Source organism: Chaetodon auriga, chromosome 1, assembly GCF_051107435.1.
Source record: "Chaetodon auriga isolate fChaAug3 chromosome 1, fChaAug3.hap1, whole genome shotgun sequence".
NCBI classification, from domain to species: Eukaryota; Metazoa; Chordata; class Actinopteri; order Chaetodontiformes; family Chaetodontidae; genus Chaetodon; species Chaetodon auriga.
This window is the reverse complement of record NC_135074.1, coordinates 27,211,742-27,226,483: the sequence shown is the minus strand read 5'-3', so window position 1 is coordinate 27,226,483 and position 14,742 is coordinate 27,211,742. Positions and strand designations below refer to the sequence as shown.

Genomic DNA, 14,742 nt, shown 5'->3' with positions numbered 1-14,742 from the left:
CAGAAAAACATCGCCTGCTCTCCCCAGAGGACGAGGCCTGGGCTGAAGTCTGAATCCATTTCCATGAAGGAAACAACTAATCCCTAAAGCAGCAACACAGCTTCCAGGCAGAAATACTGAACCCATGGTTATCAAAGATTGTGAAATCACTTCAAAATGTGACCACTGATGTCTGAATATGTGCTTCAATATACACAAATTGTTCTTAACTGTGCTGCTAAATTGAAATGTGACTACAATACAGCAAAGTCTACGTCTTCGAGGCAGATGAGATTTCGAGGATAACGTGGTCTCTTCTTTTAAGGCCTCTGTGGTAAATAATGGTAAATGATAAAATGTAGCTTAACAGTGGCACAAGTAGAGAAAAGTCGTGAGTCAGCAAATTAACTACACAACAATATGGAGTTTGCTATCATTAGCCACCATTAGCACTGAATGGATCAACGGTGCATTATGAGCTCAGACTTCAGATAAATAATGTCTAATTACTTCTTTTAAAGGTGACTCACTGAAGCACCTTCCCCTCTCTGACTCCACACCTACACCCTTGCTAAATTGTTCTGGTATGCTATCATATTGGTTTTGAAATGATACATACTTACTCAGCAAAGTTCCCTGCAGTGAGATTAATAAAGGATTTTCTTAACTTAATGACCGTGGATCAACATCACTTACCAATGCACGATTCTTGGCTTGGATCAGGCACTACTTTGAAAAGTCTTTTTTTGCTTTCCTTACTATGACAGCTCAAAATGCTTGCTGCAGAAAAGGCCTATCTACAGTATTTTGACATAATAACATTGACGACTTCAACACAGGCCTGAATAACAGACAACATGGAGAAAGACACTTAAATTCTCAATAATAAAGACAAAAGACCAACTTTATGTTCTTGCTTGGTTGCTATTGAGCAAACACTTTAGAGGCAGGAGGTGGGGGTGGGTTTGAGAGTCTGGTGGGGGGTAACAATAGATTTCAAGAATAGAATTGCATTTGTCCGCTATACTGTACATATGAACTGTACTGTACATTACAATTGTTGTATGGCTGTCAAGCAGTGAATGCAGGGATTTTGTACACGTCCGACATTCTTTACAGAGCTGGGATCCCCTGGGCTGGAATACACACCAGCTGAACTTGGTCCCTTTGATGGCGGTATTTCCCTTGTGAGGGGAAACAAGAAGCAGCACAAACTTAAAAACACATGAAGTGGTTTTCTCGTTCTCACACACACACACACACACACACACACACACACGTGTGAGCGCTCGGCACGTGCCCACACACACACACGCACGCATAAATCATCCATCCAAAATCCGTACATCTCTGTCCAAGATACTCGAGAAAAAAAAAAAAAAAAAAAAGATAAATATTTGACTTCAACTACCCAGCAGAGGCTGGTGTTCCGGCTTTGTACAGTATTTATACCTGTATATTATATGCTATAAAGAATTTCTGTGACATTAAAATTTATTAAATAAGGGAAAAATAAATTTGTAATAACAGAGCAACAACTGCTTACACTGATTGTTATGAACTGTAAACTCATAAAGCAGCTAATAAGTGTGATCTTGAAGTTCACTGTAACATCTGTGACGCCTGATGTTGCCTGATTTCCTCTTATTTACTGCAGTACACTGCTTCAGCTTTCCAGCTCTGTAACATTCCCTGATACTAAGTGGTCTTCCGCATATTCCAACATTCCCTTTTCTCTGTCCTCCTGCTCGGTGCGTCTTCTCTTGGCGCTTGGTGCTGCCAAGGCACTGTGAGAGCATGGGTGGCAGTTTAGTCCACAGAGGAGGCGTCCTTCCACTGATTTCTGTCCCTCTGCCAAAGATTGCCCTCTTCTAGGGGTAGAAACACTGTACACGGCACTTGGGGACACTTCTTCGCAGACTTCAACAAAGAAAGGCTAAGCAAGAGTGCTTTGAGAAGTTGAGATCAGTCGCCATTGCGGTACCTCCCATTGAGAAGGTAAATGCCTGCCAGGGAGCTGAGCAGGGAGTGCTTTGGAGGCCCGGAGTCCTTCATACCATGAATTCATTACTGCCATACAATACCAGCTGCTGTGGTATGTCTGGAGGGTCCCTGCCGTGGCCGTCGCTTTCTCTGGAGTGCCTCAAGGTTGAATGCTTGGCCCCCTTCAGTTTCTGTTTGCCCCGCTCCGGATTGAAAGTGCCTCGGCTTGTAAACTGGGGCCTTTCGTCAAACCCTTCCTGATCTGCGGTGGGGCTGCTTTCAATGCTGTCGGATCGGGAGGCTTGAGATGCATTCATGGCCTGGGCCTGGGCTGGACCCGAGCCTACGGGGGGAGACTTGGCGTGGAAACGAAAGCGCCGGGTGGTGGCAGAGGAGGACGACGAGGATGGGTGGAAGTGTGATGAGGAGGAGTAGGAGGAAACGCTGGAGCAAGAGTCCACGGAGTCCAGAGAGTCGGGCTGCCGGCGGAGAGCGCGGCGTCGGGGGCTTTTCCCATCAGACCTCCGAGGCCAGGGGGAAGTCAACACTGGACCTCTCTCTGCAAAGGAAGACCAAAACATGTCAACATTTTTGCCTAAATATGAATAAAAACTTGTACATAATAAGCTGAGTTCGAATGAAATACCAGAGAAGTCAGAAATGGTTCCCTCAGAGTCCACATTGAGGTTTTCAGTGCTGTCAGTGGTACCGATGGAGGCCTCTGACTCCAGGGTCTCATCATCTGATGCTCGTGGCTCCAATGTTAGCATCTCAAAAGTCAGCTCCTCCCTGCAGAGGCAAACGTAACCCAGATTAACAGGCACACGTAGCGCTAATAACACATGCAAACTGGTCGTTTTTGTAAATTCAGTTCTTTTCATTTACAGATCATGTGACATTCTCAGGACATTTTAACACGGTGAAGGTGTTTACTTCTCTTTCTGCAGGCTTTCTATTTGCTCTGTCAGCACTCTCTCTTCCTGCTGCATGGCTGCCTGCTGATGCTCGGAGATTTCGCCGAACGAGTCCGCTCCCTCGTCGCCGCTTTCCTCTATCACGGCGTCAGCCACAGACGGCAGCCGCGGACTGACTGGCGACGAAGGCGTGTGGTAGCTCACTCTCTGTAAGTGGCCTTTTCCCTGCAAGACAAATCAAGGGCAGACGTCTGCTCACCAATGCGAATTTCACATTATCGTAGCTTCGTAACAAAGCAGCACTAAATGAAACCAGCAGCGACTCGCTCGGACATGCAGGGACTGAACCACCATGAAATGAGCGAAGTTCAGCAGCACTAGACGACTGATCAAAGCCAAAGACACAGCACAATGATACACAGACTTTACCTTTTTAGCTGCATTTGGCTGCTTAGAGCAAAAGTGAGAAGCAAAAAGAAGAAAACTCAGTCAGTTTTAATGCACAGTGTCACGTGTATGTCAATGCTAGCCACTGTTTTGCTGCATCAGGATAGTTTCTTATAGCTGAGAGGCAGATGCTGCACACATTTCAGTAGGAATCCTACATAACAGTAACAATATCAAAGCAGTGACATTATGTTCACTGGGGACATGTACTATGAGATTCCTCCAGTGTTAGTGAGAGTTAATCAAGATCTCTGACCACAATTTACCCAGAGAGCTGTCACTGAAGTAAACTCTTCAGGCAGTATTTGGCAAAAGTCTGAGAAATGTAAGTCATGGATCATGCTGAGAAATGCTCCATCGTTCATGTAACGCAATGTAAATCTAATCAGAAGCAATTGTGTAATGTCCTTACTTTCAACCACAAGACACAGATTCAGAATAGCCATAAAACAAAATAAAAAACAGAAGCAGAGACTGGGTGGAGCTGATGATCCATGCTTTGAGGGATGGATGTTAACATTTGAAGAGATGAGACTATGCAGTGATCGGCACCACAACAACATCACCACTGGATGATGGTTTGGGGATGCAATCCACGGTGTGTGTATACATACCATCGTGCGCGCTATGCTCATAAATCTAACAGCTATTAGTACGGGTTTCTGAATAAAGGAAAGGACAGGTTAGGGAGGATCCGGAGAGGAGAAAAGCAGCTTTAAAAGGAGGAAACCTGGGAAGGTGTAGCACTTTAAGGATGGCTCAGTCAGGCAGATTTAGCAATGAGTCTGATTCATCTGATAACTGCTGGATTAGTCGTGTTAGTCACAGTACTTGAACTCACCATTGACCGTCGAATGAGGGTCAGTCTGCACTTGGCCTTATTCTCAGCAAACTCCAGACTGCTGATGTCCTTTAGTCGCACTTTGTACTTATTCATCTGTTCACAAATGATAAGCTCCACACACCTATGGAGGGACGGCAAGAGGGAGAACCACTTGAGAAGGACGGGAAATGCTTAATGTCAGACCGCACTTTGTGAACCACTGACTGAAGCAAAGGCGCTGAATTTATGTGACAGACGTGATTCTTACGCTGTCGTTTTGCCGATGTCCTGGACGCTCTGCAGTGGATCAATGGTGTCGGGACAGCGCAGGATACAGGGGGCAAAAACTATAGCCAAGGCGTTAGCTGACATGCGGTTTGTCTCCTCTTGCAAGGCGATCCTGTAAGCCAGAATTCAGCGTTAGAATAGGACCAGAATAAGGAAAATAATAAAGCAGCTTCATGCATTAAACCCACTCTAAGATTACCTGAAGAATTTTATTACCTGACAAGATGAAATATGAGGCGTTCCAGCGTGTTTAGGTGAGTTCTGCTTAGCTGGTCAATAACTGAATACACCCCTCTGATCATTTCCTTTTTATCCTGCAAACCTGAGGAAGCATTTCCACAAGACGAATCACCATTTACAGTTTATTTCACCTGTGACAAATTATCATAGCGGGCGAATCTGCAGTGCCAAGCACCTGAGGGAGGAGCTGGATGTCTGATGTTGACCACTTACCCATGGCGCGTATAAACTCCTCATACAGCTCAAATGTCATCAGAGGATTAGGCAGGTCTCTCAGCCACTGCTTGAAAACACTCGCAATAACATGGATGTTGTAGTCGTCCAGATTCATGCTGTCCACGTCTGTGTGGTCGCAAGGAGAATGCAGACATTTAGTAATTCAACAGCCGTTTCCCAGCTTCAAAAGCCAGCTAGCATCATTAACCCGTTAGCTAGAATCAACAGTCAAAGTCACCTGTGTCGAGTCCCTGCTTGAGCTCTTTAATTTTGTTGGCGGAGCCTGACTTCCTGTAGATTCCTTCAGTGTAGAGACCATGCATCTCGATGTAGTTGATGAGCTTCTCCACTACCAGGGGCACCGTCCTCTCGTCATTAGTCAGGCGAGAAACTTCCACTCCGAACTGTCTGGAGGAAAGCTCTGGATCAAACTGCTCACAGACACAAACATAACGTATAAACACACAGACGTGTTGCGTATCAGCATGCAGACAGCAATAAAGAACAATAAAGATATATTCTCAGTAAGTTCAGTCTGTTAAGAGCCATCCCTGCCAATGTCATGAGCTACTGTATATAAACTAACTGTCACACAATTAATGTCATGGGACATTATGGAGCGGGTGGACAATATGGCCGACTCACCTTCTTACTGCATTTGGTGGTCGTCTTCTGGCAGCACTTTCTGTGGCAGGCGTAGCGGCACACTGGATAAACACAGCCAGAGAAATCAAACAGGTCATTTCCATTATCCACAGAAAGGCAGTGCCTCCTCATTATTCACCAAAATTTGTGACAAAAAGAAAAAAAAAAAAAAATATCAGCGTTTGAGAGACCAAAGCGGCATTGGCTGGCGTGAAGAAAACATCCTGTGCGAATAAAGAACAAACTGTGTGGACAAATCTGTGGAGAGACGGAGCCGCAGAACCCATGAGTCCAGTTGAAGACTGATCTGATTAGGGCTGAGGGAGGGAGGGGCTGAACACCAGACTGTGAGTGTGTGTGTGTGCGTGTGTGTGTGCAAATTCACATGAACGTCTGCCTGAAGGTAAGGCGAGCTATGTGAGTTAACGCATAAACAAGTAAATACATACATACATTTTTAGGTTGCAACCAACAATTATTTTCATTAACAATTAACATATTGATTATTTCATCACTTAATGGATTGATCATTCGTTGAAAAAAAAGTGAAAAATATCTGTCATGAGTTCCCAGAGCTCGAGGTCAGACTGCCAGAACTCTTGTTTTGTCTGATCAACAGTCCAAAGCTCAAAGATGTTTAATTTACAGCAACAATAAAGAGAGAAAAGCAGCAAATGTTCACATTTTACAAAGTAAACCAGCAAATTGTGGGACTTTTTCCACATTAAATGACTAAAACACTAGGTTGTCTATTAAGATTACCCTTTAACTTTCTGACAATTGAATTATTTTAACATGTTTTGACAGTCAGACTAACGTAGACGTTCTGCATGCATCACTCACGTTTGCACACGCAGGCTCGGTCCATCATCCAGATGAGTGAGGAGCAGAATTCACAGTATGTGGGGATGCTGTACTGGGTGGACTTGAAGATGTGGCCGTTATGCTCCTCCACCTGCAGGGGGCAGCAGAGCAAAGGGTCACTTCTCGTTCGCCTGCATATTTCCTCTCACGTTTATGTCGATGTTTCATATTCTTTTCTCTTCTGGTCTCTGGTGTATTTATATGTTGTTTATCCAGAGAGCGATTAAAGACTTACGATGTCGGCGTCCTTTTTCCTCCGTTTTTTGCGTTCAGGCTTTGGTAGCTGCTGTAATAAAACAGAACAACAGATGTGTTTTTTGTTTTCATCTGATATGTGACTGTATATAAGAATTATCAATGAATATTAACTTGATGTATAATCAGAAATAAAACCTGTAAACAACTCAGACAGCTGATGAACACCAGAGTAAATAACATTCAAAGGTTTGTAAAGATACTTCAGAAAGTTTCCTTAAAAAAAGGGTACTGAAAGAAGTAGTCAGGTCATTTACTCAAGTAAAAGTACTAATACCACACTGTGAAAATGTCCTGCATTCAAAACTTTTCTTCAGAAAAAGTTTGTAAGTATTATCCGCAAAATGAACTTCAAAGTATGAAAAAAAAAATACTCGTTATGCAGTAAAACGCTCCCTCTTAGTGTTTTACTATTGAATCTGATGTTTTTGGATTAATGTTACTGCTGCATTAATGTGTATGATGCATTTTACTGAAGTACTAAGTACCTCAAGATTGTTTTTGAGTTAATGTACTTTATGTAACCACAATGAATTCATTCAGAGGAGCATTAAAATGTCTTCTGACAGTTCAGACATCATCATAAATCCATGATTGTGTCTTTACCTTGCTGACTGTGCTGTCCAGAGGTTTGTACTCTGTCATGAACTCATCCAGGAAGACTTTGAAGGTGTTGACCCACACCGTGACGGGGGACTCCCTCCAGTCCCTCTGCTCCTGCCGCATGGTCTTTTCCAAGATGTCCTCAAACAGAGCGTAGAGGTCTTTGTAGCGGATGCTCTTACCGTCGTCCATCTGGGGAGGAAGACAGCGGTGTCACGGGACGAGCACAGTATCTATCGCTCGACTTGGACGTAACGTTTCACTGTAAAACATCTCGTCCAGCCACTGAAACTGAGACTTCATCTGCTATCCAAAGAGTATTTTTAAACGATCATGTGTCGGCAGCACTTACCGCCAGCGCTGTGGAGTAAGAGTTGAAGATGTTCAGGCGGAATTCCTTCAAAGCCTTTTTAAACACGACGTCCACCATGGTGTCCTTCTTACTGTCCTCTGTGTCCAAGTCGCTGATCTAAAACATGACACCACAGTCATCTTCACATGGACATCTGTAGCTCTAAAAAGATAACTCAACACTGCATTGTGCTCATCTGTTTCCCTTCTTGTGAGGAATTTAAAGTACACCTGCAGGCCATTTAAGCATCTTCACCCATAGACATCAACAGAACGAGACAGTGAACGTTTGGCTGCACCTTCTTCATGAGGAAGTCGTTCATGCTCCTGTAGTCGTTGGTGCAGGTGAGGATCTGCAGCGCGTCGTTCTGCCACTGAGCCGGCTCCAGAGCCACGCTGCTGATCTTAACGCTGCGCCTTCGCTTCACCTTGGGAGACGGCTCCTTGTTCTCCTTCAGGTCTCTGAAGCCCCGGTCCAACGTCAGATCGGGACTGCAGGGGGGCGACATGTTTTCCTGACCTGCTGCCAGGAAGAGAGTTCCAGTCAGCGACACTTCAGTGGGAATGATGCAGTATTGATACACAGTATTGATTCAGCACCCAGTGTCTCCCATTGGCTATCACCTGGAGATGATTTAGCCTCTGGGGGTGGCAGCCAATGTTTCAGTGCTGGTCATTGTTTACAGTCCGACTTTTTTGTTAACAAAAACTTTCAAAATCGACAACAAGTGCTTACAATACCAAACTCTCATCCCTTGCCTGCAGATTCTGCGTTCATATACAGATATCTGCTAATAGAAATCACAGATTGTGTAATTTTCGGTTATATGAGAGTCCTTGAAATGGATGTATTTTGTGTTTTGGGTAACGCACCCTCTCCCAGCAACGGCCCAGTGTCTCCATAGTCTCCATCCAGGGAATCAGCCCCGCAGATCAGCTTCTCTCTCGATGTCTTCTTATCTCCATACTTGGTTTTGCCCCAGAAACGCATCTTACCACGAACCCTGTTGCACAACAAAACAAAATTGATCAGCACTCTTTGATAACTGATGAAAAAATGTGATCAAAACTGAAACAGCTTTAACTTAGAAGTGACAAAACGTTCAGGTAAAACAAACCTTCCATCTTGCGAGTTCTTGCGCAGTGAGTCCACTTTGCCCAAGTCTCCTGACGACATGGCTTTGTGCATCTTCTTTTGCTCCTCAGAACCTGCAGGCTGCACAGACATGGAGTTGGATTACATGTTAAAGACAGAACAAGGCTTCTCAATGATGCACAGTTCAAGTTCAGGCCAGCAGATGGCAGCAGCACATCACTGGAGCTGCTGCAGCCACTGTGTACTTTTACCAGAACAAGTGCTGTGATAGTGATCATATTACAGAAGCAATAACACAACAAATAATACTTTTTTTACATTCTTAAACAAGGAAATAAACAGTTTTCCCAGGAAAGAATCGTTAAAAGACAGCAGGTGTGAGGTGATGAGGAAAGTCAAGAGTGACGTTCTTCATCCTTTCTCCCTTCAAAGACCAGTGTTGTACGCTAAGAGAGGAAAAATGACCAAGTGACGTGCAAATATTGTTAATTGACCAGGAAGAATAGATAAGAGAGAGAAGTCGGTGTTACAGCTGTGAGAGACAGAGAAGCAAACTGTGTTAGAAAAGCAACTACGTTCAGTGTTTTAACATTTCAAAACTCCATCATGATGCACGTGTGATCTCTAGAGGGTTTGTCAAAACAATAAAGTATTGGATTAAAGATTGTCTGACAGCCTCAAATTCACATAAAATCACTGTATATTTGTTCTTCTATTGGAAGGTGTGTTTACGTTTTTTACATTACATTAACACCATGTTAGCAGGTATTTCAAAATGTCTTTGAAATACCTGCCCGGAAGTACTTTTGAAATGTTTTCTACTTAAGTTTCTAGAAACAAGAAGTTTGTTGAAGCTCAGTTTGAGGTGCGAAGTGCTCTCTCGGCTCTGAGGGTTAGAGATTTCAAAGAGAAGCTGTAAGAACGTAGAGAGGGCCACTGCCGGCTTGAACGAGGCCCGTTACCATGTCTGAGTCACTGAAACAGGACTCTCCTAAGCCCGCCTCCGTGGAGCTCTGTTTGGACAGGGGTAGAGTGAAATGACGGGGGCTGACGGGGCTGATGGGGCTGTCGCCATCATAGTCATCCTCGTCCGAATCGCCCCCAACTGAGAGGGAGGGGGCACGGGTGAGGAAGTTGGAGCGGGTCCGTGCCATTCTGGCTTTCTTTTTTTGGCCCGCTCTGCCAACCTGGAGTTTACCAGAAGTGATAACAGCAAGTTTAAAAGGAGCCTTTGACGACATGTAGAAGAGCTTCAGTGCATTCTGTTCTTCATGTGGGTCAGGTGCGTCGTTTTTAGCGCAAGATTGAGAGTCAAGATTCATTAATTCATCCACAACATGAAAAGGCACTCCTGCAAACACATGCTACATGTCTACTCTCTAAAGAGAAAAGAGGAGAGGCTGCTTACATCCCGTCCTTTTGTTCCTTTAGCAGGTTTGGAGGTTGGCGTGGGTCCCTCTCTGGGAAGGACTACAGGTGTTTCTTTAGTGACAGCATCACTGTCAAACCTGATGGACAAAAAGGAGGAAAAAAATATTAAAAACACACTATTAATGAATCCAAATACATAATTCATTCAAGTGTGCCACTGAAAATGTCATTAAATACTTTTAAAGCTGCAACATATAGAATCCATCCTTTTATTTGTTTGTTTACGGTTAAGACAAAACTTCATTGATCCCAGAAAGTATATACGTTCTAAAGAGTATAAAAGTAATATTGCCTTGTGAAGAATAGATCAGTTTCACAATGGAAAATGTTTGAATAGCACATGACTGAGATATGGATAATAAAATACAGTGTTTTGCACAGTTGCACAAGTTGCACAGATGTAACGATTATCACAGTCTCTTGTTGCTTTTCTATTTTCATTATTATTCCTACAAGGATTTTTATCGCATGCCAAGAATAGAACAAGCAAAACAACGGTGATGTACTAACTAAATACTCACTTTGCAAATGTCACTTTGTCCTTTGGAGAGAAGAAGATGTTGCCCGGCTTGTCCGTCATGCTAACTGTGGTCACTTGGCTGCTTGGTGGCTTCTTGGCAGTCGTTCTCACTCTGGTTCCTCCTCCATCTTTGGACTCCAGTGTGAGTTTGGGTGCCCAGCCCTCAGCAACAAGCCTGCGTCTTTCCCTGGGAGCAGAAGCGGGTGGAGGAGGCAGCTGGGGCTGAGGGGCACGGCCCTGGAGGTCTACACATGTGGGAGAGTGCATGGATGGGGCAGTGGAGTCTGACCCCGTCCTGGTCTGAGGAGCTCGCCCTGCTGTTCTCTCAATCAGCAGGGAGCTGGGTCTAAGGGGCTTGCCGGCAGTGGCAGTTCCACCGACATCTTGCCCCCCCTGTCGACTCTGCTGTATCCTGTGCAGAGCTTCTCCTCTTTGCTTCTCGAACATGTCTCTCTCGTACTGAGCGAAGAAAAGCCGCTGCTGCTCCAGCACTTCTTTCTGTTGCCTGATCTGCTCCATCATCTCCTTTTCATTCTGCTGCTGCTGATTACGCTGCCTCTCCTCTTTCTCTTCGTTCAGTCGCACCAGTTTCTCTATGACGGCCTGGTCAGCCTGAGGGACAGAGGTAGAAACAGGGACGGGACCTGGAGGCACAGGAGCTGGGTCTGGTTTCTGTGGCGATGGCGTCAACTCCCCTGTCTGGGCTGCAGAATCTCGAACCTCCACAGGGGGACGGAAAATATCACTCAGCTCTTCGCTTAGCGGCGTTTCTTTCTGCATACTGATGACCACCACCACTGGTCGGCGCGCTGACTCTCGCCTTTCTTTGAGGGGCTTGGTGATGGCTTTGGTGGTTGCGGAGACGGCTGCCTCTGTGTTTTGTTGAGGCTCTTCTGCAGGACGACGGGAGATGACTGCGCTGCCCTCGCTAGCAGGGACGTAAAAAGTAGGGAGGTAGTTCTCGATTTTGGGCGGATGTGTCAGGGCAGAAGGTGCCGCCAGATCCAGTTTGGCCTGGCCCTGGTCCCCTGGGTGGGCATCAGAAACCCCCGTCCTGTGTGGTTCAAGTGGCTTCAGGCTTGTTGAAACAACCTCCATGTTGGGCTCAGGTACTGGAGTTACTGGAGGAGGAGGGGAGTAGGGGCCCTCACTGTCTGTCCCCTCCTCTGAAGCCTTGGGTGGCTCCTCATCCATGCTGAGAAGCTCAAAGCTGCCTTTGGAGCTCTGGCTGTCAGGCGTCCCCTGGGGTGAGCGAAGAGGTGGGGTTGAAGGGGGCACCAGCTCGACAGACCAGCGCCGCTCCTCAGACGGGGACGAGGCTCCGCCGCTGGTTGCCCGGACCTTGAGGAGCTCCAGGCTGAACTTGGCCTGCTCCAGCTCTCTCATCCGCCGGCTCTCTCTCTTGGCCCGAGTGGTCTTCTGGCCGGGCTCATCTACAGTTCTGGACCTCTCTCGCACCACCACAGCGCCTGTCTGAATGGAGGCTGATGCTTCAGTTTGAGCTTTAGAGGGACTTTCTCTTGTCCTAGCGTGTTCTCTCCATTCTCCTTCCTCCTTAACTGCGCCCTCATGGCTGCTGAGGATTTGGAGGCTCCTCTCTCGTTGCTCGTAGGAACGATCCTCCCATGTGCTGAGGTCCAAGCCCATGATCGTCTCAGGCGGCTCCTCCTCTTCGTCTGGCGAGGGAGTCACCTGGCCATTCTGCAGCTGGAGCAGCTTCTCCTGCTGCTCCTTCGTCTCCCTCAGCCTCTGTTCTCTCAATTTTTTGAAGCTGGCAATCAAGAAAGCATGGTTACAGTTTAAACTGAACTACTGCTCCTATTATCAAGATGCATTTTAAACAGCTAAAGTTAACAAACTATATCCACCTCAAGTTTTCACCAAACCTCTAGTCTGATGTAATTTGCTCTCTGCAGCTCAGCTGATTGTAGAGCTGATTTGGGTTGGATTGCTTGCGTAATGGCATGCTCTTACCAAGCTTGGCCTATAAGCACACTGAACAATGGCCAAATACACTGCACGAGCTGTGTGCAAAGATTAATCTGGTTGTTTGCTTTAGTTAGATTAAATACATCTCGCAATATACAGAACGGAACTGGTGCCATTGCTAACAGGTGTTTAACAGTATGGCTTACCTCTGCCTGGCGAGGTAGCCTCTGCCAGCAGCCTGTAGTTGCACCACGGCGGCATACAGATGCAAGTAAGCTTCTCTGGCTTGATGACAGCGCCAGGCCGTCTGAATAACCAGAGCCGCCGTGCAGCGCCGGTAGAGCCATAACCTCCACGCCCTCTGCAGCACCAGAGCAGCCTCCCTCCACAGCCTGAACCTCTGACGCTCCCTGTAACCTCGCCAGTGTGTCTGCAGACACAACGCTGCCCCCTCCTGGACTGTAGGGTCATAATCCTCCTCCTCCTCTACAGATCGGTACAAACGCCACCATTTCTGTGAGGAGAGGATGATAATGATTATTTTCATGATACTGTGATGGCTTGTTTATCTTTTTAGTCACAACCTACATTCATATCCACTACGTACAAGAACTCCATTACAAGTATGAGGCTAATTTCAGTTTTCTTTTACGGGACTGAAAAATTAATTAAATTCCAAATAGACTGGACATGTCGGTGACTGACAAGTCGATTTGAACTGTATTTGAGTTGAATCATTTCTAGTTTCCACTTTAGAAACTTAAGATAAAATAAAACATTGAAGACCTCTTAATACCTTTATTTCAAATATAACACTGAACAATATGCATGAAATCAATATCACTATGTTATTAACAATATCTTTCAGACACTGATTATATTGTAAATGTAAGCAAAATCATAAAAAACATAGTTGCTGGTTGATGACATGAACATCATGTAAACTTAAAAAAACTTGAATAACTCATTCATAAGTTTTTCTTTAAAATTTCACTGATTCATTAATTTGTACAACAAAATTTTGTACACCTGTAATAAGATATGATCATGACACTAGTTAATCAGTCAAGAAGCAATAATACTGAATGAACACTCAGCCGTATAAGCATCTCTTAGGAGCATCTTCCAAAACAAACGCTCTAAAAAGTGATTTCAGTCACACAGCAGGAGAAGATGGAAACGAAGCAGACGGAGGTGATGAAGAGCTCTGTGCCGTACCTGGATGCAGACCGCTGCGTCTCTCATCCTGACAAACTGCTTCCTCTCCAGCTGGGCTCTGAAGCGCCGCTGCAGCGTGACGATGCGTCGGAGGACTTCCGCGTGGAGTAAGGCCTGCAGCCGCTGACGCTCGGCCTCCCGCAAGAACACCTGCGGGGAGGGACCACGACGGAGTCAGCCCATGCTTAATGAAGAGTGTGCTGTGTGGCCAAGCACAAAGAGGTAAATCCCCGGCCAGACACACGGTCACAAGTATGTCAGGTATGATCCTCTAATTATATAGACAGCGTCCCAAAGGCACGGAGCCCATCATGCCTCATTCATGCCGAGGACTTACCAAATATGGGGCACTGCCTTCATTACATCCTCCTTCTCAGAGGGAGGGTGCTTTTCAGGTAATGTGAGGTTATGCCCAACACGCTCCTTTCCCCTTGACTCTATTCATAGTTTGTGTAATTCAACAGCTTAATAAGATAACCCCACCTTATTTTGAGTAAATACATTTTGAGTCTTGGATTGGCATGTTCCAGCAGATAATATGACATAAAGCACGTAATAACACACAGCATAATGAGCCCAAACATTTTCTTTTCACCAGTGTCACCAAACAGTGGCAAAACTGCCTTTAATTTACCATCTGGATTATATGCTGTGACTTTATTTAGCTTATTGAACCCTGATGTTCGTCTTAAATTGCCACTGAAGGAGCTGTAAAAACCTACTTTTTAAACCGTGTGTCTTATATTTTCAGCTTGTGCAACTTTTCCTGAGGCTCTATCGAGCTTAGGCAGCTCCAAATATTCAAGAAGATCACACTGAATGTTCCAAATATCATACATATCAATTTATACACACTTAACCGTCGGTCTGCGTGGAAGTTTTGGGATTGATGGAAACTTTTGGATCATGAATAAACAGAACAGAACTCCTGAGAGCTGAG

The 14,742-nt window shown here is 45.3% G+C and overlaps 1 protein-coding gene across 7 annotated transcripts in view; it reads right to left on the bottom strand.

Moving 5' to 3' along the window:
* Positions 1 to 855: 855 nt before the first annotated feature.
* Positions 856 to 14,742, bottom strand: part of myo9aa (myosin IXAa) — a 101,302-nt gene continuing 87,415 nt past the window's right edge. For 2 of the 7 annotated variants that reach the window (XM_076732549.1, XM_076732579.1), the window contains 22 exons: positions 13,803 to 13,952; positions 12,791 to 13,098; positions 10,657 to 12,426; positions 10,113 to 10,212; positions 8,727 to 8,824; positions 8,482 to 8,612; positions 7,908 to 8,128; positions 7,610 to 7,726; positions 7,261 to 7,449; positions 6,635 to 6,685; positions 6,379 to 6,490; positions 5,536 to 5,597; positions 5,129 to 5,321; positions 4,888 to 5,016; positions 4,651 to 4,756; positions 4,415 to 4,546; positions 4,165 to 4,288; positions 3,938 to 3,985; positions 3,306 to 3,326; positions 2,896 to 3,101; positions 2,609 to 2,751; positions 856 to 2,521 (listed from right to left, as the gene is read on the bottom strand). In XM_076732549.1, coding sequence (XP_076588664.1) covers positions 2,031 to 2,521; positions 2,609 to 2,751; positions 2,896 to 3,101; positions 3,306 to 3,326; positions 3,938 to 3,985; positions 4,165 to 4,288; positions 4,415 to 4,546; positions 4,651 to 4,756; positions 4,888 to 5,016; positions 5,129 to 5,321; positions 5,536 to 5,597; positions 6,379 to 6,490; positions 6,635 to 6,685; positions 7,261 to 7,449; positions 7,610 to 7,726; positions 7,908 to 8,128; positions 8,482 to 8,612; positions 8,727 to 8,824; positions 10,113 to 10,212; positions 10,657 to 12,426; positions 12,791 to 13,098; positions 13,803 to 13,952 — 4,902 coding nt within the window. In that variant the 3' untranslated portion in view covers positions 856 to 2,030. Of the gene's footprint in view, positions 2,522 to 2,608; positions 2,752 to 2,895; positions 3,102 to 3,305; positions 3,327 to 3,937; positions 3,986 to 4,164; positions 4,289 to 4,414; positions 4,547 to 4,650; positions 4,757 to 4,887; positions 5,017 to 5,128; positions 5,322 to 5,535; positions 5,598 to 6,378; positions 6,491 to 6,634; positions 6,686 to 7,260; positions 7,450 to 7,609; positions 7,727 to 7,907; positions 8,129 to 8,481; positions 8,613 to 8,726; positions 8,825 to 9,666; positions 9,892 to 10,112; positions 10,213 to 10,656; positions 12,427 to 12,790; positions 13,099 to 13,802; positions 13,953 to 14,742 lie in introns of all 7 variants that reach the window. The other 5 variants (XM_076732553.1, XM_076732562.1, XM_076732571.1 and 2 more) reach the window with 5 other exon arrangements.